This window comes from Scyliorhinus canicula, chromosome 3 (genome assembly GCF_902713615.1).
Source record: "Scyliorhinus canicula chromosome 3, sScyCan1.1, whole genome shotgun sequence".
Taxonomy (NCBI): Eukaryota; Metazoa; Chordata; class Chondrichthyes; order Carcharhiniformes; family Scyliorhinidae; genus Scyliorhinus; species Scyliorhinus canicula.
Window position 1 is genome coordinate 147,601,075 of NC_052148.1, and position 27,432 is coordinate 147,628,506.

The following is a 27,432-nucleotide window of genomic DNA, read 5'->3' on the forward strand; positions in this document are numbered from 1 at the left end:
GTCCAAGTTCATCTGCATGGCTATTCAAAACTCCAAGTGCAAACAGACCTAGAGGTGAGTCACGGGGGAAGGAGAGCACAACTGTGTATAAGTGAAAGTGGGGTATTTAACAGGAGTGTCACAATGACGGCGGGACAAACATTCAAGGCATTAAAAAGGAATCTCAATCCATCAACAATCTACAACAAGGCTGTAGAGGTAGAGACAATGGAGTAACAGGCCAAAAGGAGAAGAACAGGGAGTACTCGGTGCAGACATAGGTCTGTAGATAAATAACAGAGAGGTTCGTCACCTGAACCCGTCCAATTGGCTGTTGAGGCAAGATGGTACTGCAAGAGTTCTTTCCATGGAGGACTGCCCTCTCACCACCCCATTATGATGTCGACAAAGAGAACCAGCCAACGTTCAGCTAACCATTCCGATCCCTGCTTGCTCCAACCTTCCAACATATGGTGGCTACAGGTGCCCTTACAGCAGATTGCATAATTTGGAATTTGTTTCTCTGTTAGCTTGGATCCCGAGAGGACATGTCCCCAATTCATTCTTAAATAAGCTTGCCAGAACATGCAGAAATAGATGATGGCATCCTAGCAGGTAGTGCCACACATCACTGCTGGCTCTTGATTTCCATAGCAGACCCTCATTCATCTAGCATCATTTAAAGTATGAACTGCAACTGGAGCATTTCTAATGGGCATTCCAGCATAATAATTTTTTAGACATTCGTATTTCATGTCAACGCTATCTGGGGTCTGTTGGGCATAGTTCCCTCTGAACCAAAGAAACCTGCATTTGAACACTTCTCCAAGAAAAGTAAAGCTATCTCCCTTTGCACAACATATGTATGTGGAGACGCCGAGCACCTTGACAGGCAGCTCAGCTTGCCTGGCACCAACCTTCAGCTCTTCCTCTAAACACATCAGCTTGGTGGATGAACATTGTTGCTGGTGGGCCAGCCTGTAAGGTTGCCTGGGTGGGTGAGGGGTGGTGCTTTCTACAAACAAATCTTTGTGGAAAGTGTATCGGAGCTTACCAAGAAACCTACAAGAAATTCCCATTCACATTAAGACAAGCCATTTAGTTATCAGAAGACTAAGGAAATTTGGCATGTCAGCTACCACCCTCACCAACTTCTACAGATGCACCATAGAAAGCATTCTTTCTGGTTGTATCACAGCTTGGTATGGAGCCTGCTCTGCAGAAAGACCGCAGGAAACTGCAAAAAGGTCATGAATGTAGCCCAGTCCATCACGCAAACCAGCCTCCCATTCATTGACTCTATCTATAATTCCCGCTGCTTCAGAAAGACAGCCAGCATAATTAAGGACCCCACGCACCCTGGACATACTCTCTTCCACCTTCTTCCGTCAGGAAAAAATACCAAAGTTTGAGGTCACGTAAACCGACTCAAGAACAGCTTCTTCCCTACTGCCATCAGATTTTTGAATGGACCTGCGTCGTATTAAGTTGATCTTTTCTCTGCACCTTGCTATAACTGTAACATTATATTCTGCAGTCTCTCCTTCCTTCCCTATGTACGGTATGCATTGTTTGTACAGCATGCAAGAAACAATACTTTTCACTGCATACTAACACGTGTGGCAATAATAAATCAAAAATCAAATATCATAGGACCCAATAATATGATTCCCCACACATGATCTTGCCTAAAGCTACCTTGTGCTTGGAACCGGGTAAAGGAAAAGCATATTTTGCTGGAACACATACTGACCTTCTGTGGCGTGCATCGCTATAATTGAAAAAGGTCTAATATGACAGTTTACTCCATGTCAATACAACAATTATTTTTCTTTTCTGCATACTGGGAGGTTTTATTCTGATTTCATGTTGTGGAACTAATTTCTACATGTTCAGCTGATCACTATTTAAATAGTGAAGCACTTTAGAGTAAGCCAACAGAGTAAGCTGCAAATAAAACCCTTAAGCACAGGTTTCCACTTTATTAGCGTAGCCAAAATAACAGAGCGGCCATTGCATCAACAAGTCAGTTCAGTGGAAGATCTCAGTTTTGGACATTTTAATATCCCTTCTGCAACTCTATGAACCATGATGTCTTGTTTATCTGGCCCTCATTACCAATTTCAAAAATTGCAAATACACACCCATAAAAAAGATCAATCTTAATACTTTACGGGTTTCTGGTTGCAATTGCATGACTTTTTGCCAACTCACCCGACTCTTCCTTTTGTCTTGGTTAGGTTTGCCCGAACTCAACAAACCCCCTGAAATTCTGAGGCATCTCACACTTCTAGGATCCGGCTCAGAGAAATCCCTTGTGGCATCACATTCCTAAACGGGTCAGAGCAACTGCACTGAAAATAGCAGCAGCAGTTGTCAAGCTGAACTGTGGAGCTTCTGGACACTCACGTGACAGATTCAACCAAATCCATGATAAGAGAACTGTATAACTGCACCTAAGTAAGTCATTATTGAAAATATTCACTGGCCAAGAGGAATAAGGGAGTACAATCACTCAAGATCTTCAGTGGCTCAGGAAAGTATCACCCCCTTCTCAGAACAACTAGGGATGAGCAATATAACAAAATATGTGCTGTTAGGTGAATTGTACATTCTGAATTCTCCCTCAGTGTACCCGAACAGGCGCCGTAGTGTTGCAACTAGGGGATTTTCACAGTAACTTCATTGCAGTGTTAATTTGTAAGCCTGTCTGTGACACTAATAAAGATAATTTATTATTATTTATTTTTATTTGTTAATTATTTTTATTATTATAGCGTAGGACACGGCTTAAAGTTCAGACAGCAGACAAGTTGACAGTCCATTCAGCACAAAATATCATCGGATGGGCAGGGTCCCAAGTTTAATTCCCATCTTGGGTCACTGTCTGTGTGGAGTCTGCACGTTCTCCCTGTGTCTGCTTGGGTTTCCTCCGGGTGCTCCGGTTTCCTCCCAAAAGACATGTTGTTAGGTGAATTGGACATTCTGAATTCTCCCTCCGTGTATCCAAACAGGTGCCAGAGTGTGGTGACTAGTAACTTCATTGCAATGTTAAGTAAGCCTACTTATGACAATAAAAATTATTATTATTATATTCTCGCAACAGTACTGAGGACTTGTATTCCAGAACTTGCCACATCCCTGGCCAAGCTGTTTCGGTACAGCTACAACAATGCATCTACCCAGTAATGTGGAAAACTGCCCCAGGATTAGGGAGAATCCCAAGGTGTGTTATACGTATGTAAAGAGAAAGAGGGTAACCAGGGAGAGGGTTGGCCCACTCTAGGACAGAGGCAGAAATCTATGCGTTGAGCCAGAGGAAATGGACGTGGTACTAAATGCGTACTTTGCATCAGTGTTCACCAAAGAGAAGGACTTGGTGGATGATGAGTCTGGGGAAGGGTGTGCAGAAGGTTTTAGTTTAGACAAGCAATTTGATATTGTCAGGGCCCATAGCATTTTCAGTATCCAGTGCCTTCAGCCAACTCTTGATATCACGTGGGGTGAATCAAATTAGCTCAAGACTGGCATCTGTGATGCTGGGGACCTCTGGAGGAGGCCAAGATGGTTCATCCACTCGGCACTCCTGGCTGAGGATTACTGCGAATACTTCAGCCTTGTCTTTTGCATTGATGTGCTGAGTTCCTCCATCAATGAGGATGGGGATATCTGTGGAGCCTCCCCCTCCAGTGAGTTACTTAATTATCCACCACCATTCACAACTGGATGTGGCAGGATTGCAGAGCTTAGATCTGGTCCATTGGTTGTGGGATCGCTTAGCTTTGTCTGTCAATTTATGCATATATTGTTTGGCATACAAGTGGTCCTGTGTTGTAGCTTCGCTAGGTTGTCACCTCATTTTCGGTATGCCTGGTGCTACTCCTGGTATTTCCTCCGGCACTCTTCATTGAACCAGGGTTGATCCCCTGGCTTGGTGGTAATGATAGATTGATGAATATGTCAGGCCAAGAGGTTGCAGATTGTGGCTAAGTACAATTCTACTGCTGCTGATGGCCCACAGCGCCTCATGGATGTCCAGTTTTGAGTTGCTAGGTCTGTTCTGAATCAATCCCATTTAGCATGGTGGTAGTGTCACACAACACGATGGAGGGTATCCATAATGTGAAGACGGAACTTTGTCTCCACAAGGACAGTGCAATGGTCACTCCTACTGACGGACAGTGCGATGGTCACTCCTACTGATACTTCATGGACAGATGCACCTGCGGCAGGCAGGTCGGTGGAGATGAGGTCTTTCCCTCTTGTTGGTTCCCTCACCACCTGTCGCAAACCCAAACTAGCAGCTACGTCCTTTAGGCACTGGAATCGACAACGGCAAACTCAGCTCAGTGTCAGTTCGGTCAGTAGTGGTGCTACCAAGCCACTCTTGGTGATGGGCATTGGACATTCTGTGCCCTTGTCACCCTCAATGCTTCCTCCGAGTGATGTTCAACACGGAGGAGTACTGATTCATAAGCTGATGGTGGCCGGTACATGATAATCAGCAGGAGTTTTCCTTGCCCATGTGTGGCCTGAAGCCATCAGAATTTATGGGGTCTGGGGTCTGGAGTCATGTTGCAGATTTCCAGGGCAACTCTCTCCTGACTGCATACCGTTGTGCTTCCACCTCTGCTGGGTCTGTCCTGTCGGTTGGCAGGCCACACCCAGGAATGGTGATAGTGGTGTCAGGGATGTTTTCTGTATAGTGTGATTCAGTAGTTTCCAGTGCCTAGGTCGATACCGGGTGGTCCGTCTGGTTTGATACAGGAGTCTGGCTCTGGAGTCACACGGAGAGTCATATGGAGGCCAGACCAGGTAAGGATGGCAGATTTCCTTCCCTAAAAGGATATTAGTGAACCAGATGAATTTGTTTTACAACTATCCACAATGGTCATCGGTAGACTTTTAATTCCATATATTTATTGGATCCAATTTTCCTGCCGCAGCGGGATTTGAACCTGGTTTCCCAGAGTATTAACCTGAATCTTTGGATCACCAGTCCAGTGACAATACCACTACGCCTCTGCCTCCCCCATGGATGTTTTCTCAACTTGTATATCAGGACACGGAATTAAGCAGGCATTACAGGGTGTTTGGCCAAGAAGATGCACAGTAGTTTAAAATAAGCCCAGACCGTGCGGGACGAACAAGAACTGAAATGTGTCCAGCGGCAAAAAGAATGAAGTACGAAGCCAGTTTCAAGCCAAAGGCCATGGGGCTTGATTCTCTGATTTTGAGGCTATGTCCAGAGGACGTGTCTAGTTTTACGATTTAAAAATGGGCGAGGCCCCAGTACCGCTCCTCTGACCGGTGAGGGGCTAGCAGCAGCGCCAAAAAAAACACACGGTCGTCACAGCGACCCAGGGCTGGGATTGAACCCGGGTCCTCGGCGTTGTGATGCAGCTGTGCTAACCACTGTGCCACCATGCCGCCCTGAATCCTTGAAAATTGTCAAAATGGTTATATTGTTACTTGAAAGGCAATATGTATAATATTTTGGCATTTAATTGAATTAAATCAAACCCCAATCCAGCAAAGATTTTAGACCAACAGCTAAACTGGTGATAGCTGCTTTATGGAATAAAAATGCATTGTGTTGTATCAGAAGACCAAGATCGCTCACAGACTACCAAAAGACTCGCTGCCAAAATGACCAGTTCCCAGCAATTCTTCATCAGACAACTGCAAAAGGTCGAGTATCCATTATCTCTTCAGCAACATTATGAAACGCCCACGAATTTCAATATACCCAGTTGCTGACTGTAGAGTGGAAAGGTTTCAAATCAGTTCTAGCCCCCCCCCCACCCTTTTTGGACAGGGTTTTTGAGGCTTCAAAAGTCGACTGATATGCCATGATCTACCGGAGATTGTTGCTTTTCCAAAGTCACCCACATCCCAGGGACATTTATTTTTACATTACTGGTGTTTGAGATTGTATTCCCGGTTATCCCAATACTCTGAAAATAAATGCTGCAGTTTATCGCAGCAAAATTTACTCACTGTTCCTAGTCAGCATAGCGCAAATTCAGTCAGGTACACTCAATGAGCAGACCAGCGCTAAATCGGAGCTCAAATTAGACATAATATAATAAAATTAAGACATCGATCTGCTGATTCATGCTCCTAACCAATAAGTGTTTACTCAGGAGTGCAGCCTCAATGAATTTCCCATCAGTCGGTTTTCCTTGGTATCGTAAAATACTTAATATCACCGCCACCTCAAAGTAATATAACTTATTTTATAATAAATTTAGAGTGTCCAATTCTTTTTTTCCCAATTAAGGGGCAATTTAGCATGGCCAATTCACCTTCCCTGCACATATTTGGGATGTGAGGGTGAGACCCATGCAAACACGGGGAGAATGTGCAAAGGCCACACACACACAGTGACTCGGGGCCAGGATTGAATCTGGGACCATGGCCCTGAGAGACAGCAGTGTCGCCCTCAAAGTAATATCGTACGGGCAGAGTTTAAATTCATAAAAGAAAATTACTGCAGATGCTGTAATCTGAAACAAAAACAAAAAATGTTGGAAAATCTCAGCAGGTCTGACAGCATCTATGGAGAGAGAACGAGAGCAAACATTTTGAGTCTGGATGACTCCTTGCCGGAGCATAAGCTGTTTCTAGTCACCTGTGAAATTGTAATGCTTTCAAGCATAATAAAATTGTAGCTCTTTACAATGTCTGTAAATTTTGCATGGCATGTTTACCCTTGAAACACGGAAACATCCACCATCACTGCAAACAGTTGCAAACGTTAATAACATGGATTTTCAATATACAGCAGTGTTAACACTCCTGGACAGTAGTTTTAGAAAAGTGGAGAATACAAAGCAAAACAGGAGACTAAGAGACATAGAGCACTATGCTGCAGAATAGCAAACCAACTACAGCAAACAATTAAACGAGCAAACTACCAACTACACCAGCATCCAAATAATTTTAAACAATAGCAAACAATAGCAGCAGCCAGGGAACCCACAATTCAGTGTTATAATCACAAAATTCGAACGTAGCATTATGTTTGCCACATTTCCACACTATGGTAGTTATGCTGGAATGATAAGTATGAAGGCCACCACACAATGTTTTCATAATTTATTCTCATACCATAATAGCCAACTTCATAAGTCACAAGCCCATGGAATGGATGGAAATGAATTAAAACAGACTGGCAAATAGTTGATAAGACATTAACCAGCAATAGTGGATGGGCAGGTAAATGATTGTTATACTCCACTGGAAACTTACCGTCTATGTTCAGTGTTGTGACTGCCATTGTTTAAGAGCACTTACACATGATTTAGATAGAGGAAGGAATTGCATGCAAAGTTTCAGAAAATGCAAAACAAGGAGCAGTGGCTATAATTGCATACAACTTCAAAACGATCTGGACAAACTCAACCAGTGGGCACAGAAATTGAAGATGGGATTTAACACAGGGAAATGCACGGCGATGAGATTTGGCAGATGAGATCTTGGATAAAATGGGAATGCACCTGAGCCATCGGGGCAGGAGAAAGACACTCAGGTTTCGGTGAAACGGTCCCAGGTTAAAACGCAAACAAAATACAGGAATGAATGCATGGATTATAAACTATAAATCCCAAGAAGTAACTAAGAGTTGTATCTGGTCTTGGTGAGGCCACACCTCAGGTACTGTGTACAGTTTTGGTCCTCCTATTTCAAAAGAAGATTTTCAGTTATGGGAAGGGTGGAGCAGGGGAGAATTACTGATAATGGTTACACAGTTGAATCTAGAACTCAAGAGAACAATAACTGAGGAAATATTGATTATATTAGACCCTTCTGTTGAAAAGTGAATCTCAGGGTGGCGACTAGGGGCTTTTCACAATAACTTCATTTGAAGCCTACTTGTGACAATAAGCGGTTTTCATTTAATTTCATTACATATGATTGAACTGTTTAAAGTTATAACTGGTTTGGACAAATGGGATTGAAGTAGATGATTCTGTAAAATACAGTTGTTAAGTACAAGGGGTTGTGTTGACAAATTAAGAGCATACAACAAAATTGGAACGGTGGACGGATCTTTTTTTTAAAAAAATGGTAAATGGGTAGAATCACCTTTAATAGGTTTCAAGAGGAATGTTCTGGTCAATAAATTGAATTTAGGATTATTACAAATGCACAAGGAAGATTCTGTGGGGAGGTGAACGGGATTAAACAAAGACCTACTCAAAACTGATACTCTCATGTTACTGTCTTTTCCCCCTACTCCAATCCTGCTCTATTGCTGCTGTTCCAGACCCTGCTCCTATTCCAGCGCTGTAACCAAAAGATGTTAATAACAGCAGGTTTCTTCTCCTACTCTGTTGCAGCTTCTGCAGGGCTAAATCGCTGGCTTTGAAAGCAGGCCAAGGCAGGCCAGCAGCACAATTCAATTCCGTACCAGTCTCCCCAAACAGGCGCCGGAATGTGGCGACTAGGAGCTTTTCACAATAACTTCATTTGAAGCCTACTTGTGGCAATCAGCGATTTTCATTTCAAAGCACATGTTTCTCAATGTCCTGCTGGACTCTTGTTGGCACTGATGTCTACACAGCTAGCAATCAGAAGAGGAATGAACAGAAATGATCACTTGTGCCAATTTGCAACTTCAGTAGGTGAAAATGTGCAGCATCTGATTTTGGCTTCCATATTTGGTGTTCTGATCATCTGCAACATTTGCTCAGGTGCCAAATCTCTGAATTATAGCAAGCAATTACTCACAAGTGCCTGCTGCGTCCTGACTATAACTCAGATTCTCCTTTCGTCCTCGTCACCCACTTCAGCAAAAGATGCCTTGTGGGTGGTGACTCTTCTTTGTAGAAGAGATCAACAACACCAGACAATCATTACTCTGGTCAGCTTTGCTGGCTTATAAAAGAAGCACTCCACCCCATCTGAACAATTCAAATAACAGAATCTTTGCTGGCCATTGGCATAATGAATAAGAGGGAGGTGGATAGGCTGTGGGGTTTAGGGAAGCAATTTCAGCCTTGAAACTGGGGAACCGTCGCGGTGCCGGTCGAGGGCCGCTCTACGGACACCCCCCACGCACCCCCCCCCCCCCCCCCCCCCCCCCGAGATTCTCGGCCTGGGATGGGCCGAGCGGCCGTACAACAAACCCTGAGTCCCGCCGGCGCCATCCGCACCTGGTTTTACCCAGCGGGATCTCGCCGTTAATGGATCCGGGGACAGCCTGGTGGGGGGTGGGGGGGGGGGGGCTCTGCTGTGGCCTGGCCCGTGGTCGGGGCCTATCGATCGGCGGGCCGGCCTCTCAAGCTGGGGGCCTCTTTTGTTCCGAGCCAGCCCCTGTAGCCCGACGCCGTGTCAGAAAGACACTCAGGTTTCGGTGAAACGGCCCCAGGTTATTCAAAGGGCAAACAAAATGCAGGAATGAAAAGCATGGATTATAAACTATAAATCCCAAGAAGTTACGTAAGAGTTGTATCTGGTCTTGGTGAGACCACACCTCAAGTACTGTGTGCAGTTTTAGTTCTCCAATTTCAAAAGATTATGGGAAGAGTGGGGAGGGGAGAATTACTGATAATGATTATACAGTTGAATCTAGCCCCACTGCGCATGCGCAGATCCGAGGCGCCCATCTGGCGCTGGGATCTGCAGCTGGAGCAGCATGGGTCGCTCCAGTGACGTGCTGGCCCCCTGTAGGGGTCAGAATCGCTGCTCCTGAGGCCATGTTGACACCATCGAGAAACATGACGGCGTTTACGATGGCGTCAACACTTAGCCTCAGGCTCAGAGAATCCCGCCCTGTGAAAACATTAATGATGAGGTGAAGGAAGGATGTTGGAATTAGAGAAACTGTGGGTTCTGAGAAGTTGCATCACCGAATATATTGGGGGAGGGGGAAGAGCGAGAGTGAGGAAGGGATTAAAGCACAAGGGTGAAATTTTCATATGAGACTGGGAACCAATGAGGGTCAAAAAGGACCATAACACTGGGCTGGTGAAAACTGATTATGGACAGGACAGTTTCAAATGAGCTGAGGTTTATAGAAGGTGGGCGATGGGATATCACTCAGGAGAACACTGAAAGGTTCAGTCTGGAGATGATAAGGGAAGAATTTCCATGACAAAAATGCTGAGCAGCTACAGAAGGGCGATACTACAGAAATAGAAATATTTCATAGAATTTATAGAATTTACAGTGCAGAAGGAGGCCCTTCGGCCCATCGAGTCTGCACTGGCTCTTGGAAAGAGCACCCTACCCAAGGTCAACACCGCCACCCTATCCCCATAACCCAGTAACCCCACCCAACACTAAGGGCAATTTTGGACACTAAGGGCAATTTATCATGGCCAATCCACCTAACCTGCACACCTTTGCACCGTGGGAGGAAACCGGAGCACCCGGAGGAAACCCACGCACACACGGGGAGGATGTGCAGACTCCACACAGACAGTGACCCAAGCCGGAATCGAACCTGGGACCCTGGAGCTGTGAAGCAATTGTGCTATCCACAATGCTACCGTGCTGCCCAATATGAGATTGTTATGGTGAGTAAATTGGGTTGGAAGGCCAGGGTTGACTGGGATGTCAAGGTTGCAAACCTAATTCAGTTGAAGACTGGGTGACTGTATGGAGTTTGGGGGGGTAGGGACAAAGACAGTCTTTTTGATCTTCTCAATGTATAACTGCTGGAAATTGTGACACATCCAACGCTGCAATAGTGGAAAGATAAGGAGAGGTGGTTTGGGTGATATCACCAAAAAGTGGAATAGTGACAAAGTGAAGTTTGGCCTGTCCCCTTGCGGGACCTCCGAGATGAAGTGGAACTGTGGGATGGAAGGAGAAGCCATTACTAGAGGTATATGTTAGATTGTAGCCAGTGCACAGATGGAATCAAACGGAGGTGGGGAGAATTGGAGGAAGATGGTGTGATCAACCATGAAAAAGTTGCAATGGGGTAGAGGAGGACAACAAAGAGGGCTATGGTCATAGAGTGTCACTTGTGATTTTGGTTATCAACACTCTGGTGCAGTAGTAAGGGTAGAGCCTGAGAAGAAGGATTCAGATTTGCAGGAGAGATGGACACTAATCTGGGAAGCAACATCATATTCAAAGACTTCAGAGAGGAAAGGGAAGTTGGAAATAAGGCTGTGGAAGAGCTAAAGGCTGTTCATATTTGAAGAGGAGAAAATCATAGAATCCCTACAATGCAGAAGGAGGCCATCCGGCCCATCATGTCTGCACCAACCCTTCGAATGAGCACTCTGCCCACTTATGAGTGTCCACCTTGCCCCATCCCCGTAATCCCATAATTTAACCTGCACATCCCTGGACGTGAAAGGGGCAATTCTTTAGTCTGGCCAATCCACCTAACCCACACTGCTTTGGCCTGTGGGAGGAAACTGGAGCACCCGGAGGAATTGCACGCCGTCAAGGGAAGAATACGCAAACTCCACACAGACAGTCACCCGAGGCCAAAATTGAATCCGGGACCTGGCACTGTGTGGCAGCAGTGCTTGCCACCGTGCCATGGCACCGTGGTGAGAGAAGAAACTTTAAAACTTAAAAATGTCAGCTAGCATGAAGACCAGGAAGGAAAGTTGATTAGCCATCACTTTGTAGAACTGAGTAAGGAAGTATTGCATGAGTAATAGAGTCTAGTGTTTTTCAAAGTTCTATTCATATAGGTGCTAGTTGAATGCATATAGGTAAAGAAGCAAAATATTAAATGCGTCTTGATTGTGGGAACTCAGTCATTGTTTCATATAATGAATTAACAATTGTATTCCAGTGTATTATGAGAACGTATTGTTCTCTGTCTAATCAGGTAATCAATTCTTACGGTCTCTGCCAAGCTATGAGACATAGCAAAATGTGAGAAAACATATCCAGTATTTTTCCTAAGGCGCAGATGCTAAGCTGATTTTGATAGACATCAGTCAATCTTAACTAACATCCAATGTTTGATTAACAAGTTACCCTCCAAGTAAAAGACATTCATTTGAACAAGCCAGGTCTCAACTGAGAATTAGAAGCCAATGAAAGTAAATGAGGGGTTAAACCAAAGATAAGAATTCCCTTAAAATACCTCGTGTTTGAGGTCTTTGTTCCTGAATTCTTGAATCATCTATCTGTTTGTTTGTGTTAAAGTGATTTTCATTTGTGCTTAATGCTTTTTGTCATGTGCTTGATTTTTTTTATATATAGTTTGATATTTTGTTTCTAAGTTTTTATTCAGTTCTTATTCAAGTGTATACCAATGAGTAATGAACAATAAAGTTGTATTTTTGACACCTCCCACCAACCAGACTGCCGATTCTTATTAGAGGGTAAAATAAGAGTCCCAACAGTGGGAAATGGGAAGAATAGAACAGCAGCAGAGTCAACTGGCCAGTTACTCTCCATCTTTATAAAAAAAGAAAGCCACGAGTTCCTCAGTTGTTCTACAGTGGAAAGGATAGTAGAGAGGTTTCAAAGAGGTTGGTTTGATAGCGGAGTAAAGCTGCTGAATACGGTACTGGATAACTAAGCCAACTTTGGAACAGAAACATTCAAGTCTTCACTACTTGCACAAGAAGGAACAAAAATTGGAGCCTTGCCAGTAAAATAACCAGAGACAGTGAAGGCTTTCCTAGAGATAGTGACATCAAATGTGGAAATAAAGATGAGGTTGAGCTGAGCAACAGCTAAAGAAGCCGCATTGAAAATGGAGGACTAAAGACTGGGCAATTGGGAGTATGGAAGGCTTCCCCCACCCACCCGCTCCCTCCTTCTAAGTGAAGATGCTGAGGAAATCAGGACGCAATGGAGATAGGAAGGCCATCAAAGATGACCTGGTCAGGAATAGGAAAGCCATGAGAGATAATGGGGTTGGGGGTGGTCACGAATATGAGAGGGACTGTTTACATATGGAGGGACAGATTTAGAAAGGACAGAAGTGAGGTGGATTCAGATGTCAAGGGGCGAGAAAAGTTAGGAGGGAGATTGAAATCACCAAACATAAGTAACAGTCAGTGCAAATGTTGAAGGAGAAAGGGGAGGAAGGTACCTGAGAAACAGTGGCAGCTGAAGGGAGAGAAGAGACAGAATTTCTGAAAGAGAGTTGAGAGCAGTGAGATAGGGCGAGGGGTTCAAAGAAGGTGAATCTGAAAGATGATTCGGAGAAAATACCACGGGGTAAAAAGGTTGCTATTGCCAACAGGTAAGTTTGTACTGAGCAGATGGAGGGAGGTATAGCCATGTAAACAGTGTTCAGTGACGGGCAAGTTGTCTTCAGCTGTGAGCCAGCTTCAATACAATTACCCACAATACGGTTGCAGGTGGCAAGGGCCTAAAACGTTTAGGAGGAAAACATGTTTGAGTGACTGATCCTTGCAGTACCCAGTTAGTTACAGCCAGCCAAGCCACAAATATCCCATTTACACCTAGTGTCTGATGATAGGTTAGGGTAGAGAGTAGGGGCAAAGTACCCAAGAAATGGGAATCGAGCGAAGGTAGGGATAAGTGATGAGCAGGAGAGCTCACAAAATGATGACCCAAGAGAGGCTCGTAGTAAAATAAGGGGGAGATGGAAGCAAAGGACTCAAGTCCAGGACAGCAATCAAAATGTTCATTAGAATGGACACAAAATAAATTTGAATTGCATGTTATATAGGCAACATGACATTCGCAGCTATAAGAAGAATTGCATCCGTTTTCCCCAAGTTAGCTGCAGATCAGGTAGTGCAGCACATTTAACAAAAATTGTGAAGCAGAGGAAGCAAAGACAGGTCACCTTTGACATGCACATGTTCGAGTATTGGTGTCTATAACTAGGTTAATGACAGCTATGACTATTACAATGCAGGCTTTCACTGCATCAACCAGAGTCAAATTGCCCCAAATCAACAACAACTACTTGTATTTATATAGGGCCTTTAATGTAATTAAAAAGTCCCAACGTGCTTCATTACTTTAACTTGTAATTTCTCGATTCTAAAGCCTTCTATGCTCTGAACCGAGTGCGTGTTTAGTTAAAGTGCTATCTTGTTTTCCAACAGACGTTATTGACACTTATTTCATTACCTTTACAACTCAAACTCACATCTGCCTCTGTCATCTCCATGGGAACGAACCACTCAATGCCAAAAGTACACAATCAATGTGCACACAGCCCACGGCACATCTTTAAATGGTGTTTACTGAAGAAACCGCACAATAATATTTGGAAGTATTTAAGACCCATGAAATTACTCATGTCAAATTGTGGCACTTCCCATGGAATTTAAGCAGACGTCACACAACACTGCTAGTGAGTGGGTTTGGCGGCTATCTCGGTGGCCCTTGGAACTGCACTCCCTCTGCAGCTGCTTGTTGCTTGGTAATCCCTGTCGGTGCAAGTGATTTACATAGAACATAAGAACAGAAGAACTAGGAGCAGGAGTAGGTCATCTGGCCCCTCGAGCCTGCTCCACCATTCAATGAGATCATGGCTGAACTTTTGTGGACTCAGCTCCACTTCATGGCCCGAACACCATAACCCTTTATTATTCAAAATTATTCAAAAAACTATCTATCTTTATCTTAAAAACATTTCATGAAGGAGCCTCAGCTGCTTCATTGGGCAGGGAATTCCATAGAATCACAACTCTTTGGGTGAAGAAGTTCCTCCTAAACTCAGTCCTAAATCTACTTCCCCTTATTTTGAGGCTATGCCCCCTAGTTCTGCCTTCACCTGCCAGTGGAAACAACCTGCCCGCATCTATCCTATCTATTCCCTTCATAATTTTATATGTTTCTATAAATCCCCCCTCGTCCTTCTAAATTCCAACGAGTACAGTCCCAGTCTACTCAACCTCTCCTTGTAATCCAACCCCTGCAGCTCTGGGATTAACCTAGTGAATCCCCTCTGCACACCCTCCAGCGCCAGTACGTCCTTTCTCAGGTAAGGAGACCAAAACTGAACACAATACTCCAGGTGTGGCCTCACTAATACCTTATACAATTGCAGCATAACCTCCCTAGTCTTAAACTCCATCCCTCTAGCAATGAATGACAAAACTCTATTTGCCTTTTTAATCACCTGTTGCACCTGTAAACCAACTTTTTGCGACTCATGCATGAGCACACCCAGGTCTCTCTGCACAGCAGCATGTTTTAATATTTTATCATTTAAATAATAATCCCTTTTCCTGTTATTCCAACCAAAATGGATAACCTCACATTTGTCAACATTGTATTCCATCTGTCAAACCCTAGCCCATTCACTTAACCTATCCAAATCCCTCTGCAGACCTCCAGTATCCTCTGCACTTTTTGCTTTACCACTCATCTTAGTGTCGTCTGCAAACTTGGACACATTGCACTTGGTCCCCAACTCCAAATCATCTATGTAAATTGTGAACAATTGTGGGCCCAACACTGATCCCTGAGGGACACCACATGCTACTGATTGCCAACCAGAGAAACCCATTAATCCCCACTCTTTGCTTTCTATTAATTAACCACTCCTCTATCCATGCTACTACTTTACCCTTAATGCCATGCATCTTTATCTCATGCAGCAACCTTGTGTGTGTGACCTTGTCAAAAGCTTTCTGGAAATCTAGATATACCACATCCATTGGCTCCCCATTATCTACTGCACTGGTAATGTCCTCAAACAATTCCACCATATTAGTTAGGCACGACCTGCCCTTTATGAACCCATGCTGCGTCTGCCCAATGGGACAATTTCCATCCAGATGCCTTGCTATTTCTTCCTCGATGATAGATTCCAGCATCTTCCCTACTACCCAAGTTAAGCTCACTGGCCTATAATTACCCGCTTTCTGCCTACCTCCTTTTTAAACAGTGGTGTCACATTTGCTCATTTCTAATCTGCCGGGACCACCCCAGAGTCTAGTGAATTTTGGTAAATTATTAGTGCATTTGCAATTTCTCTCGCCATCTCTTTTAGCACTCTGGGATGCATTCCATCTGGGCCAGGAGACTTGTCTACCTTTAGCCCCCATTATCTTGCCCATCACTACCTCCTGCGTGATAACAATCATCTCAAGGTCCTCACCTGTCGTAGTCTCATTTCTATCAGTCACTGGCATGTTATTTGTGTCTTCCACTGTGAATACCGACCCAAAAAACCTGTTCAGTTCCTCAACCATTTCCTCATCTCCCATTATTAAATCTCCCTTCTCATCCTCTAAAGGACCAATATTTACCTGAGCCACTCTTTTTTTGTTTTATATATTTGTAGAAACTTTTACTATCTGTTTTTATATTCTGAGCAACGTTACTCTCATAATCTATCTTACTCTTTTTTATAGCTTTTTTAGTAGCTTTCTGTTGCCCCCTAAAGATTTCCCAGTATTCTAGTCTCCCACTAATCTTTGCCACTTTGTATGCTTTTTCCTTCAATTTCCTTAAGATATCCACGGTTGATTTTCACTCTTTCTACAACCCTTCCTTTTTGTTAGTATTTTTTGTTTGGAGCAATGGTTCATTTTGTGGGTTTGTTTATTGAATAGGGCTCCTACGCTTAGAGTCCATAATAATGCCTTAAGTTTGGGGTACTTTTCATTGAATACGGGTACGACAGGAGTGTCCACTGTCTCCACCCTTATTTGCTTTGGTGATGGAACCATCGGCCATTGTGTTAGGGGAGTCTAGGGGTGTTACCTTTTTGATTTGCTGGGGCCAGCTTTTGTAATTTGAATGCCCGGGTGGCCCCACGATCGGGCTCAGCTGCAGAATTAGTCTAGTGAGCAATAATAGGTCCGACTTGCAAAAGCAGTCATGAATCTGGTGGCGGAGTATTTTTGGTATATTTGAGCAGATCTGAGTGGAACAGTGGCATAGTGGTTAGCACTGCTGCCTCACGCCGCTGAGGACCTGGGTTCGATCCTGGTCCCAGGTCACTGTCTGTGTGGAGTTTGCACAGTCTTCCGTGTCTACGTGGGTCTCAGCCCGTACAAACCCAAAGATGTGCAGGGTAGGTGAATTGGCCACATTGAATTGCCCCTTAATTGGGAAAAAAAATTTGATATCCTATATTTATTTATTTTTAAAAATTGGGGCAGATCCTGTAGCCTCTCACTGGGGCTACAATTCAAAGCTACTTTCAATATGGTAAATTATCATAACTGAAAAAGATCTCAAAATTCAGATTTGTGCCACTGGCGTATACAGACATTCTGAACCTTTTTCTTTCCCAGCTTCCATTCACAGAGTTACGGATCGGTCAACATTAAGAGTTTAGAGCCAAAGGAATGGCTGCCCAAGTATGGTGCAGCTGACCCAAGCTGCTTTCTGATGGTATGAAGCCTTATGACAACAAAACTATGTATCCACACACTGATATCTATCTATTTAGTGTAGGTTAGATGGCCTTTAGTTTTTTTTTCCATGTCGGTGCAACATCGAGGGCCGAAGGGCCTGTACTGCGCTGTATCGTTCTATGTTCTATGCTCCGGTTTCCTCCCACAGTCCAAAGATGTGCGGGTTAGGTGGATTGGCCATTCTAAATTGCCCGTAGTGTAAGGTTAATGGGGGGATTGTTGGGTTACGTGGGTTTAAGTACGGTGATCATTGCTCGGCACAACATCGAGGGCCGAAGGGCCTGTTCTGTGCTGTACTGTTCTATGTTCTATGTTCTATGTTCTATTTCTACCTCCTCCCTTTGCTGCAATCAGTGAGCACAGGTGCATTAATCAGCTGCTTTATCAGACCTTAACTTGCTCCCACAAGAAAAGTTTCAGAGCAGTTTGAAAACATAGAACATAGAAAATACAGCACAGGTCCTTAGGCCCACGATGTTGTGCTGAACTTTTGTCCTAGATTAAGAACAAAGCAATCTACACTCCAGCATTCTGGGAACAGGGCAACATGTATTTATTTGTCAGCTTCAGGATTTCAGATTAATGTTGAAATGGCATGGATGGGATCAAACATACGGCCGGGATTCTCCCCTACCTGACGGGGCGGGGGGTCGCCAACCACTCCGGCGTCGGGCCTCCCCTAAGGTGCGGAATTCTCCGCACCTTTAAAGGCCTAGGCCCGCGCTGGAGTGGTTGGCGCAACGCTGACTGCCGCCAAAACCGGCGCCCATTGCCTTTGACGCCCGCCTCGGGGCTGGCCGAAAGGCCTTCGCTGGTTCGCGCATGCGCCGGTGCGTCAGCGATTCTCGGGGGGGGGGGGGGGGGGGGTCAAGTACCGTGGAGGGGGGCCTTATGGGCGGCGATCGGGCGTGTTAAATGTAGCGGTGCGGGGTCTCTTCCGCCTCCACCATGGTGGAGGCTGTGGCGGAAGAAAAAGTGTGCCCCCACGGCACAGGCCCGCCCGCCAATCGGTGGGCCCCGATCGCGGGCCAGGCTACCGTGGGGGCACCCCCCAGGGTCCGATCACCCCTCGCCCCCCCCCCCCCCAGGACCCCGGGGGCCCGCTCGCGCCGCCAATCCTGCCGGCACCAGAATGCTCCAATTCCTGCCGACGGGAGAGGCCTGTCAGCGGCGGGACTTCGGCCCATCGCGGGCTGGAGAATCGCCGCGGTGGGCACACCGATCGGCGCGGCGTGATTCCCGCTCCCGCCGATTCCCGGGTGGCAGAGAATTCCAGCCACGGCGGGGGCAGGATTTACGCCGGCCCCGGGCGATTCCCCGACCCTGCGGGGGGTCGGAGAATTTTGCCCACTATTCATGGATGTTGGTATTTGTATTCAAAAGACCATATGCGGCATTCTCCGTAACCCCACGTAACCCGATTTTGGCGCGGGGCAGAGAATCGTGTTCACATGGGAATTGTATCCAGCGCCGCTCACGCGATTCTCCAGTCTCCAGAGAATTGCTCGCGTGCGGATTATGTGGCGCAACTGGGGGGGGGCCATCGACAGAGCCCCCCCCCCAGCGATTCTCCAGGTAAAACTGGTTGAGTTCCCGACGGTATGGTTCTAACCACATCTGGCTAGTCGGGAACCTCAGGTGCCGGCCGAGGCCGCCCTGGTTGGGGGGGGGGGGGGGGGTCAAGTACCGGGGAGGGTGGCCTTATGGGCGGCGATCGGGCGTGTTAAATGTAGCGGTGCGGTGTCGAAGGTTGGGACCTTCTTTCCTCGTCCAGGTCCGCGGTCGGAGTCCGCCATCGCGTTCGGCGCGGCTGCTCGAGGCTGCCGCAGTGTGCATGCGCGAACTGGGAACCGGATGTGCAAGGGCCCCTATCCTCAGCTGAAGCAGCGAGAAGCACTCCGGCGCCCTGCCAGCCCCCTGCAGGTAGGTGAATAGCTGCTAATATTTTTAAGGAATCTCCAGAGTAACATTCCATCGTTTTATACGCTGGCGTGGGAACATGGCCCCATATTTGGAGAATCCAGCCCCATTAAACTCAGCTCATTGAACTTTAAAAATAACAAAGGTTTCCCCTCGTGATTGATCAAATACAATGCAACTAATGAAGACAGCAAGAGAGAAAGAACTATACTCAGGTGCCCCAAGTAAGAACAGGTCAAAGTTCTTCTGTGTAAAATGTATAACCATCATATCTGCTTTCTCTTATGGTCAGTAATTTACCTGTAGTGACATGCAGACAAACTGAAAGTGTTCTTCAGCATCAGATGTTTTCGTCACATTGATCACATCACACTGGTCTGGGACATATGCAATTTTAATGGGACAGGAGCATAACAGATCGTAATTCTTACTTTGTGACCCTCATTCCCCATGTTTGATTCTTTGTCTCTCTCTTTGCTTGTTTCGTGCATTTCATGATCACATCTGTATCTCTGGACACTCTCCTTCATCTGGGATTCGTCTCCGACTCCTTTCTCACATTCTCCTTTCCAGTTTGTCTTTCTTTGGATCTATACTTTTTCTTGTGCATGCCTCTCATGTAGTCTCGGACTTTCTCACCATGTGCAACAACTTTCTTGATATGTCCAATACGGTGTGTGGCCACTGTGTGTGCACATTTTCGGTTGCATTTTCTCTGCGTGACTCACTCTCACTTTTCCTCTCACCTGATACTTTCCCCTTTTTGCTCCTGGACACCAGGGAGAGATTTTCATTACCTTTGTCTGGTAGAAACAAGGCAACAGCTAAGATAAAATAGCCAGAGCCTCAGTTCTCTATGACGATCGGGTCCTGTTGTTCCCTAGCCTCATTTTCATTCTCATCTCTTCTCTATCCGTCTGCTTCATCCTGCTTCCTTTCTGCCCTACCCCCACTGATCCCTCTCTGTTGCTTCCTGTCCCCAATGTCCCCATCTGGTCCAATTACCCCGATCTCTGTTAAATTTGTATATGGTACTTGGTCTTGACACTCTGTGTGTGTAACACACCAGGAGATTTGGTAGGATGCAGTTTAGCTCTATTCATCGCTATATAATGTCTGATTTATAATTCCACACTTTAAAATTACTCTTCAGTAATTCTGGGCTAGATCCAGAATCTGCAGTGAAACTGTAGGGGTCAAGGCTGAAAAGCCACAAGTATGGAACTGGAAACTTGAAGCAAGTGAGGCGATTGGACAACAGGAAGTAAGCTTTCTATTAAACTAAATAAATAAGAGTTCATGACTTTTAAAATTCTCCTTCCATAAACAGCAACTTAAAACATAGCTTAGTCGATGCAATCACAAACCCAGTTAAAAACAACCAGTTACTGCAAAAAATGTACCAAAAGACACCAGAATAAGATCTGTTACAAAGTTGAATATTGCCTGCCAACCAATTATCCTGAGATATAGTGTGACTTTATTTACTTCTGAAATAGGCAGAAATTTAATAAACAATCATCAGGTGAGTGAATATCAGATATATGCACGTTTATTTATTTCAGTAGGAAGTAGGTTTTGCCAAACCTGTGCTTTTTTACCAGGTATAAACATGGCAATATCCCATTTGTCACAGTCTATACGCAAGAGCCTGAGAAATATTGACAGTAAAGTCCAGTTAAACACCTCTCCTAAAATATCACAAGGCCTAAGAAATGCTCTGTGGAGGAACGTTATGAGAGTTTCTCAGATAAAACCAGTAGGTTCATGGCTGAATTTACTGAGTTATTTGCGTATTCATCAAACTACAATGTAATTTTCATGCATAAATAGAAAAGTGGCTTCAAAACAAACACAATCGCTGAACAAGAAGTTTGGCCAAAATTGCCTCATTAAATTTGCTTTGCTCGGGTTATGGTACTTCCTGATGTGAATAAAAAATAAAAAACAAAATCAGTCATTTGACAGCCAATAGAGCATCAATGTCAAGCTCAATTTCTTTACTGAATATATATGCATGGATTCTTTGGACAATGAGCGACACCAGGACATCTTGCGGATTTCTCTCCTCTCTTTCCTGGGGACATTGAGACCAAATACAAAGTTTTACCATGTCCGTGGCTGAAAGCAGCTAACTCAGCACAGAGCCTCAAACCTTCCTAAGTGTGCGCGACTCGGAACCAAACTAGGCATTGCAATTATCCGCAAAGTCATCAAAGAATAAGTATGTTCTAAGGGCTAAAAGTTTACAAGTTAGCCAAAATGTTGGCAAAGTGAAATCAGGCCCGATGGATCAACAGCCTAAGCACAATTCCGCATGCTCATTCAAAAGGAAGTTAAAAGTTTGCAAGCGGAATATGAAATAGAAGTTGCAAAACTCAGTAATGATGGTTTTAGACAATTAAGTGTTTAAAATTTTGGTTTACCTCATGGCTCTCCTCTACATCAACATCCCCATCATTGTCGTCGTCCATCTGTTTGTGTATCATTCGAATAGCCTCGAGACAGTGTCGATCATCTTCATTCAGGCATGCTGGGTTCGATGTAGTGCAATTTTCTAAAATCAAAGGATTAGAGGTAAAAACATGATCTTATAATAAGCGATAGTTTGTAAGAGATTTATATATATATATATTATATATAATCCACTTCCACAGTTCTGAGTACAAGGAAACTAAATGTTCTCTTCTGTTGGGGTGGGGGGGGGGGGGAGAGCAGGTGAGAAGGGAGAATACCTGTTTTTAATTCACTTATTCTGTTCATATTTTCAATTAATTCATTCAATTACCAAAGAGAAAATTCTGGACAATCTCAGCAGGTCTGGCAGCATCTGTAGGGAGAGAAAAGAGCTAATGTTTCGAGTCTGATGACTCTTTGTCAAAGCTGACAAAGGGTCATCTGGACTCGAAACGTTAGCTCTTTTCTCTCCCTATAGATGCTGCCAGACCTGCTGAGATTGTCCAGAATTTTCTCTTTGGTTTCAGATTCCAGCATCCGCAGTAATTTGTTTTTAATTCATTCTATTACATATCCATATAAATGTTCATGTTGACATTCATAATAAACTGCCTATACAAACTTGTCACATTGCAGTTGTACCATTGTCCTAAAGCACACGTGGGGACGTGCAATTCATATATGATATGGTTACATAGGTAGTCACTATTATAATAATAAACGCATGCCTACACAATGGAAAAAATTGTCATGTACATGTTCATCACCCACATTGTGGTTTATTCTGAACTCTAATCAGAAATAAACAAGAAAGCCACTCAGTTGAACCACAACACTATGACAAAGTACAATAATAAAATCTGACAAACCACTCAGCATTGGCCTAAAGCTTCAGGTTCGTATGACAAAAGCTAGAACATTAACATCTGCAAACTTGTAACAAAATTAAGAGAATATTCTATAGACTAGTCAAGTAACAGCTTGTCACCATACTCACTTTATCACATCTTTCAGCCAATGTCCCCGACACCACCACCGGCAAGTTATGTCATACAATCCCTACAGTGCAGAAGGAGGCCATTCGGGCCATAGGGGCTGCACTTACCCGTCAAAAAATAAAAAAACACCTTACCTGGGCCCAATCCCTCGCCCTATTCTTGAAAACCCACCCTAAGGGCCAATTTAGCATGTCCAATCCATCTAATCTGCACCTCTTTGGACTATGGGAGGAAACCGAAGCACCCAGAGGAAATCCACGCAGACATGGGGAGGAAGCACAAACTCCACACAGTCACCCGAGATCGGAATCGAACCCGGGTCCCTGGCGCCGTGAGGCAGCAGTGCTCACCACTGCGCCACCCGGTCCTGTTACATGACAGTCCTACCCGAGGTGGCAACACAGAGGTATAAACTGGGAGTGGCCCCGAGAGACCTCAAATTGATTCCTAACCCCATGGAGTCTCAATGCATCAGGTCAAACATTGGAAAGAAACCCCACTGTGTTTTTTCACTTATACCCTCTCTTGCCACTTGTAAAGGCACAGGAGGTAATCTAGCTGAGGGATTCAAACATTACTCACCGGGAGCTGAATGTTTAGGCCACTGGAGGTACTGAGGTGGTCGAGCACAGAATTCCATGCTGCGAGCCAACGTGCCGGTTCTCCTGCACCATTTCTCCCACACGCAACTTTTAAAAGCTTATCAAGGCCTACTGTCAGAGGCCAACTCAAATTTTAGTCAGCCCCCGGGTACCTGGGAGCTTGGGGAAAAAAGTAGAGTTGCCAGGAGGTGGCCTTTCAGCGACAGCCCAGGCCACAGGGCTAGTGGTCCAGAGAGGTTTGGTGGTCCTTCCCACCTGCCTGGCTATAGTTACAATACGGTGTCCCCGACAGAAGATCTCCCCTTCCACACGGTGGCCTGGCTGCTTAGAACATATACACAAAACATGGCAAGATTCTTAGAAGCAGAAAAGAATTTCTCTTTTGGAATGGGATCGGCATGTGAATGTCAAAAAAAAGGAATATTCTTTTCTCTGTATCAATGTCTGTGTAAAACAGATGCCTTATCTACAGCATGGTATAGTTATGCCTACTATTCCTTAACAAAGTAATCAAAAAGAGCAATCTTAAGACCGCAATCCCTCATTACACTCCTAATGTGTTCCTTAAGAAAAAACAGAACCAAAACATGCGAAACGAAAATTACTTTCGCACAAGAAATCATCTGTTTTGGATGGATTATGCTCCTGACCTGTAGTTTGCACATGTCTTCAACCTACTAATACATAGACTCGCTAACCTACAAACTCTTACCACTTACCAACTGCTTGTCGCTTCCCTCCCCTGATCCTCCCGCTTGCCCCCTCCTTTCTCTCCCCCGGCCCTCCCTTTCCCTCCCCTGGCCCTTCCTTTCTCTCCCCTACCCCCCACCCCCCCATTCCCCTCTCCTACCCCCCACACCCCCATTCCCCTCCCCTTCACCCTCTCCTTTCCCACCCCTCCCTCGCTCCTTCCCTCCTCTTCTCCACTTTACTCCTCTCTCCCTCCCTACTCCTCTGGCTGTTCCTCTCACGACTCTCTCCTGCTCCATTCTTCTCACTGGCCCAACCCCTGACTCCTCTGCAGAGCCTTTGTTTACAGCGAGGGCTGAGGAGAGGGACAGCAAGCAGAAAGTTGCCAGGGTCTGGAAGAAGGCAGCTGCGAGTGGAAAGGAAGCGGCAATAGGCAAGGTCAAGAAAGGGAAGTAGCAAGTTTGCCTTTAAAAAAACATTGAGCATGCGTAGTAACCTTGCTGAAGCAAAAATGGAGCAGTTCAATTCAGGAATTTCCCTGGTTCACTAACGACACCAAAATCAAAAAACATCATCAAAACACAATTTAAATGCGGAATACCTATATAGCAGCATGAAGTTTTCATCTACCACACCTGAACCATTGAAGATTTTTGGAAAAATATACTACCATTATGAAACATTTTTTGATATATTGATCCAACACTATTTAAATCCTTCCAACTCTAAAATAGACCAATTCAAATACAGGTCTCAAGGAGATAAAGGGATAGCATTCTAACAGATTATCACCAAATTCTAAATCCTCCTAAAAATATGTATTTTGTTCACCAGGTAGCCTTGTATTAACTGTGCCTTTGATTTTAAATGCATCATTTTAAGAACCATCTCTCCCACCTCTGCTGTGACACTTTGATGTTTACAGGAATCAACACTACACGTGCCAGATGGAATTATAAATGCAAAAGTGGAGTGGAGGCAGATGACCAACCTTGGTCATGTTGAATGGCAGAGCATGATCAAAGAGCAATGTGGTCAACTCCTGCTCCTATTTCTTCTGCTCTTAAACCAAAGTTGTCCATGGATCTGAAATAAACTTTCACAATCAAGCTAAACTGAGAGAGGAAGTAATAACTTGAACTTTGACGGTGCTGTTCAAAATTAGTTAATGCATCACGAGCCTCAGCACCACGCTCTGTGTAAAACAAGTGCAGCACATCAGTGTTTCATATTATACTGCAGTGCTCTATCGTTTCCCCAGTCTTTTAAGCCACTTTGCTTCTTCAGTTACTAATGCTGTGCCTTTTACATCGCAAGAACTATTGCTACTGCTTCTGGTTAATTAAATCCCACAGCGCACAATACTCCACTGATTAATACCCAACGGAAACACATCAACACACTAGAACCGTTTACCCTTGATAAATCAAGGTTGTGTGTTTGTGCTAATAAATTTAAATTATTCAATGATTTGAACTAACTCATATAAACAGCAAAGTAGGAATTTAATGTTCAAGAGGATTTGAATAATTGGATCAAAAGACTTGACTGCGTGCAAAACTTCCAATGTTTCATTCATCTACTGCACCAGAAGCACAGGCAGGCGTACATTACAAAATCTATAATTCAGGCTTTGTTAAACAGCACGATATATCTTCAGTCAGGCATGACAAAGAAATTGATCAGCAACTAACAATTCTATTGCATTCTGAAGAAGTCAAATGGACTCAAAAAGCTAACTCTGGGCGTGACCTTCCGGCCACGTTAGGCCGGAAAAGCGTCTCGCTGTGCCGCAGCGAAGCCGTTGAAAGCCGGGAAATCCCGCTCCCCACCCCTCGCAAGATTCAACAATCTCACGAGACATTGCAATCAGCTTTTGGCAAATCTGTATATTAGAGCGAGGCAGTAAGCCTCACTCTAATGTGTAGATTCCCGCGGTACTGGAGGCTTTGGGATTCAATCCCTTCACCTCAAGGACCTCAGGTTACCAAACGGGGACCAGATGAGGCGACACTTGTGGGGGTCTCCAAGGAGATCGGAGGCCACCAGCTACATGCCCTTTGGGAAGAATGGTGTCCTGGCACTGCTGGTGCCACCTGGGCACCCTGGCACTGCCAGCCTGCCAGTGTCACATGGGTGCCAACATGGAACTGCTGAGGTGGCACTGCCAGGGCCCCAAGCTGGCATATTTTCCGTGCCTATGAGCGGGCCGGGGACCCTCCCATGTTGCGTTCGGGAAGGGGGGGGGGGGGGGGTAATTTTTTTGTGGGCTCATTTAAAAAATGGTGTCCCAATCTCTCGCTACAGCTGGGAATTCCGACGAGTGGAGCTACTCGTTACAAAAAATGGGGCTCTGTGTGGCCTCGGCCGTGCGTTCGCTATTTAGGCCCCTTATTCAAAGTGAGTCGCATTGAATAGCCATGCATTTTTCTGCACTGCGTGTGCCGGGAAACATGTGGCTGAACATGCTCGCTCGGGAACTTTGTTTCCTTTTGGGAAGATTGCGCCCTCTGTTTGTCTCTCTCCACAGATGCTGCCAGACCAGCTGAGTTTTTCCAGCATTTTCTGTTTTTAATTCCATTACATTGTTGGGAATTTCAGAGAATCTAAATATTTTTCTATTCTTCCTTCTTTCAACGCATAGCAGTGGAATACAAAGATTCAACAGGATACGTGCTTTTCATCAAGCCACATTCTGGGAATTCTGTTTATATCAGTTGTATCGCAGTACGCAGTTAAAAAGGAAGGATTCAGTGTAATGTTCAGAATTACTCAATATTTGCGGATTGAAAATTATTAAAAACGCCGTTATTACATAGACCATTACAGCGCAGTACAGGCCCTTCGGCCCACAATGTTGCACCGTCCTGTGAAACCCTTCTAAAGTCCCTCTACACTATTCCCTTATCGTCCATATGCCTATCCAATGACCATTTGAATGCGTTTAGTGTTGGCGAGTCCACTTGTTGCTCCTTTTTGCATTTCAGGGCAAATCGCCCAGATTGTCCCTCTTGTTTCCAGCAAGAGCTCAGAGGTACAGCAGAACAGCATTACAGTGACAGAGAACTTATTGTGCGATAATAATTGGATGGGATCATCTATGTGGAGCAGCAGCAGGAAAGGACATTGCACAATAAGAATTATTACAGCAATAGAAGTGATACAGAAAGCGATAGGAGTGCTTGTAGTTAAGAGATAAGTGGAGCGGGAGGGTAAAGATCCAATTGTCATTGTCCACGTAAGTACCAACGTCATAGGTAGAACAGGAACAGAGGTTCTGCTAAGGGAGTATGAATAACTAGGAGCTAAATTAAAAAACAGAACCAAAAGGTAATAATCTCTGGATTACTACCGAAGTTATAAACCAATTGGCACAGGGTCAATAAGATTAACGGGGCAAACGAGTGGCTCAAGGATTGGTGTGAGAAGAATGGGTTTAATTCATGGGAGATTGGCACCAGTACTGGGGAAGAGGGGACCTGTTCTGATGGGATG

The 27,432-nt window shown here is 44.8% G+C and overlaps 1 protein-coding gene across 2 annotated transcripts in view; it reads right to left on the minus strand.

Annotated features, from left to right (window-relative positions):
• Positions 1 to 27,432, minus strand: part of stim2b (stromal interaction molecule 2b) — a 189,546-nt gene that overhangs the window by 116,035 nt on the left and 46,079 nt on the right. For both annotated transcript variants that reach the window (XM_038791448.1, XM_038791447.1), the window contains exon 3: positions 21,617 to 21,747. In XM_038791448.1, coding sequence (XP_038647376.1) covers positions 21,617 to 21,747 — 131 coding nt within the window. The remainder of the gene's footprint in view (positions 1 to 21,616; positions 21,748 to 27,432) is intronic.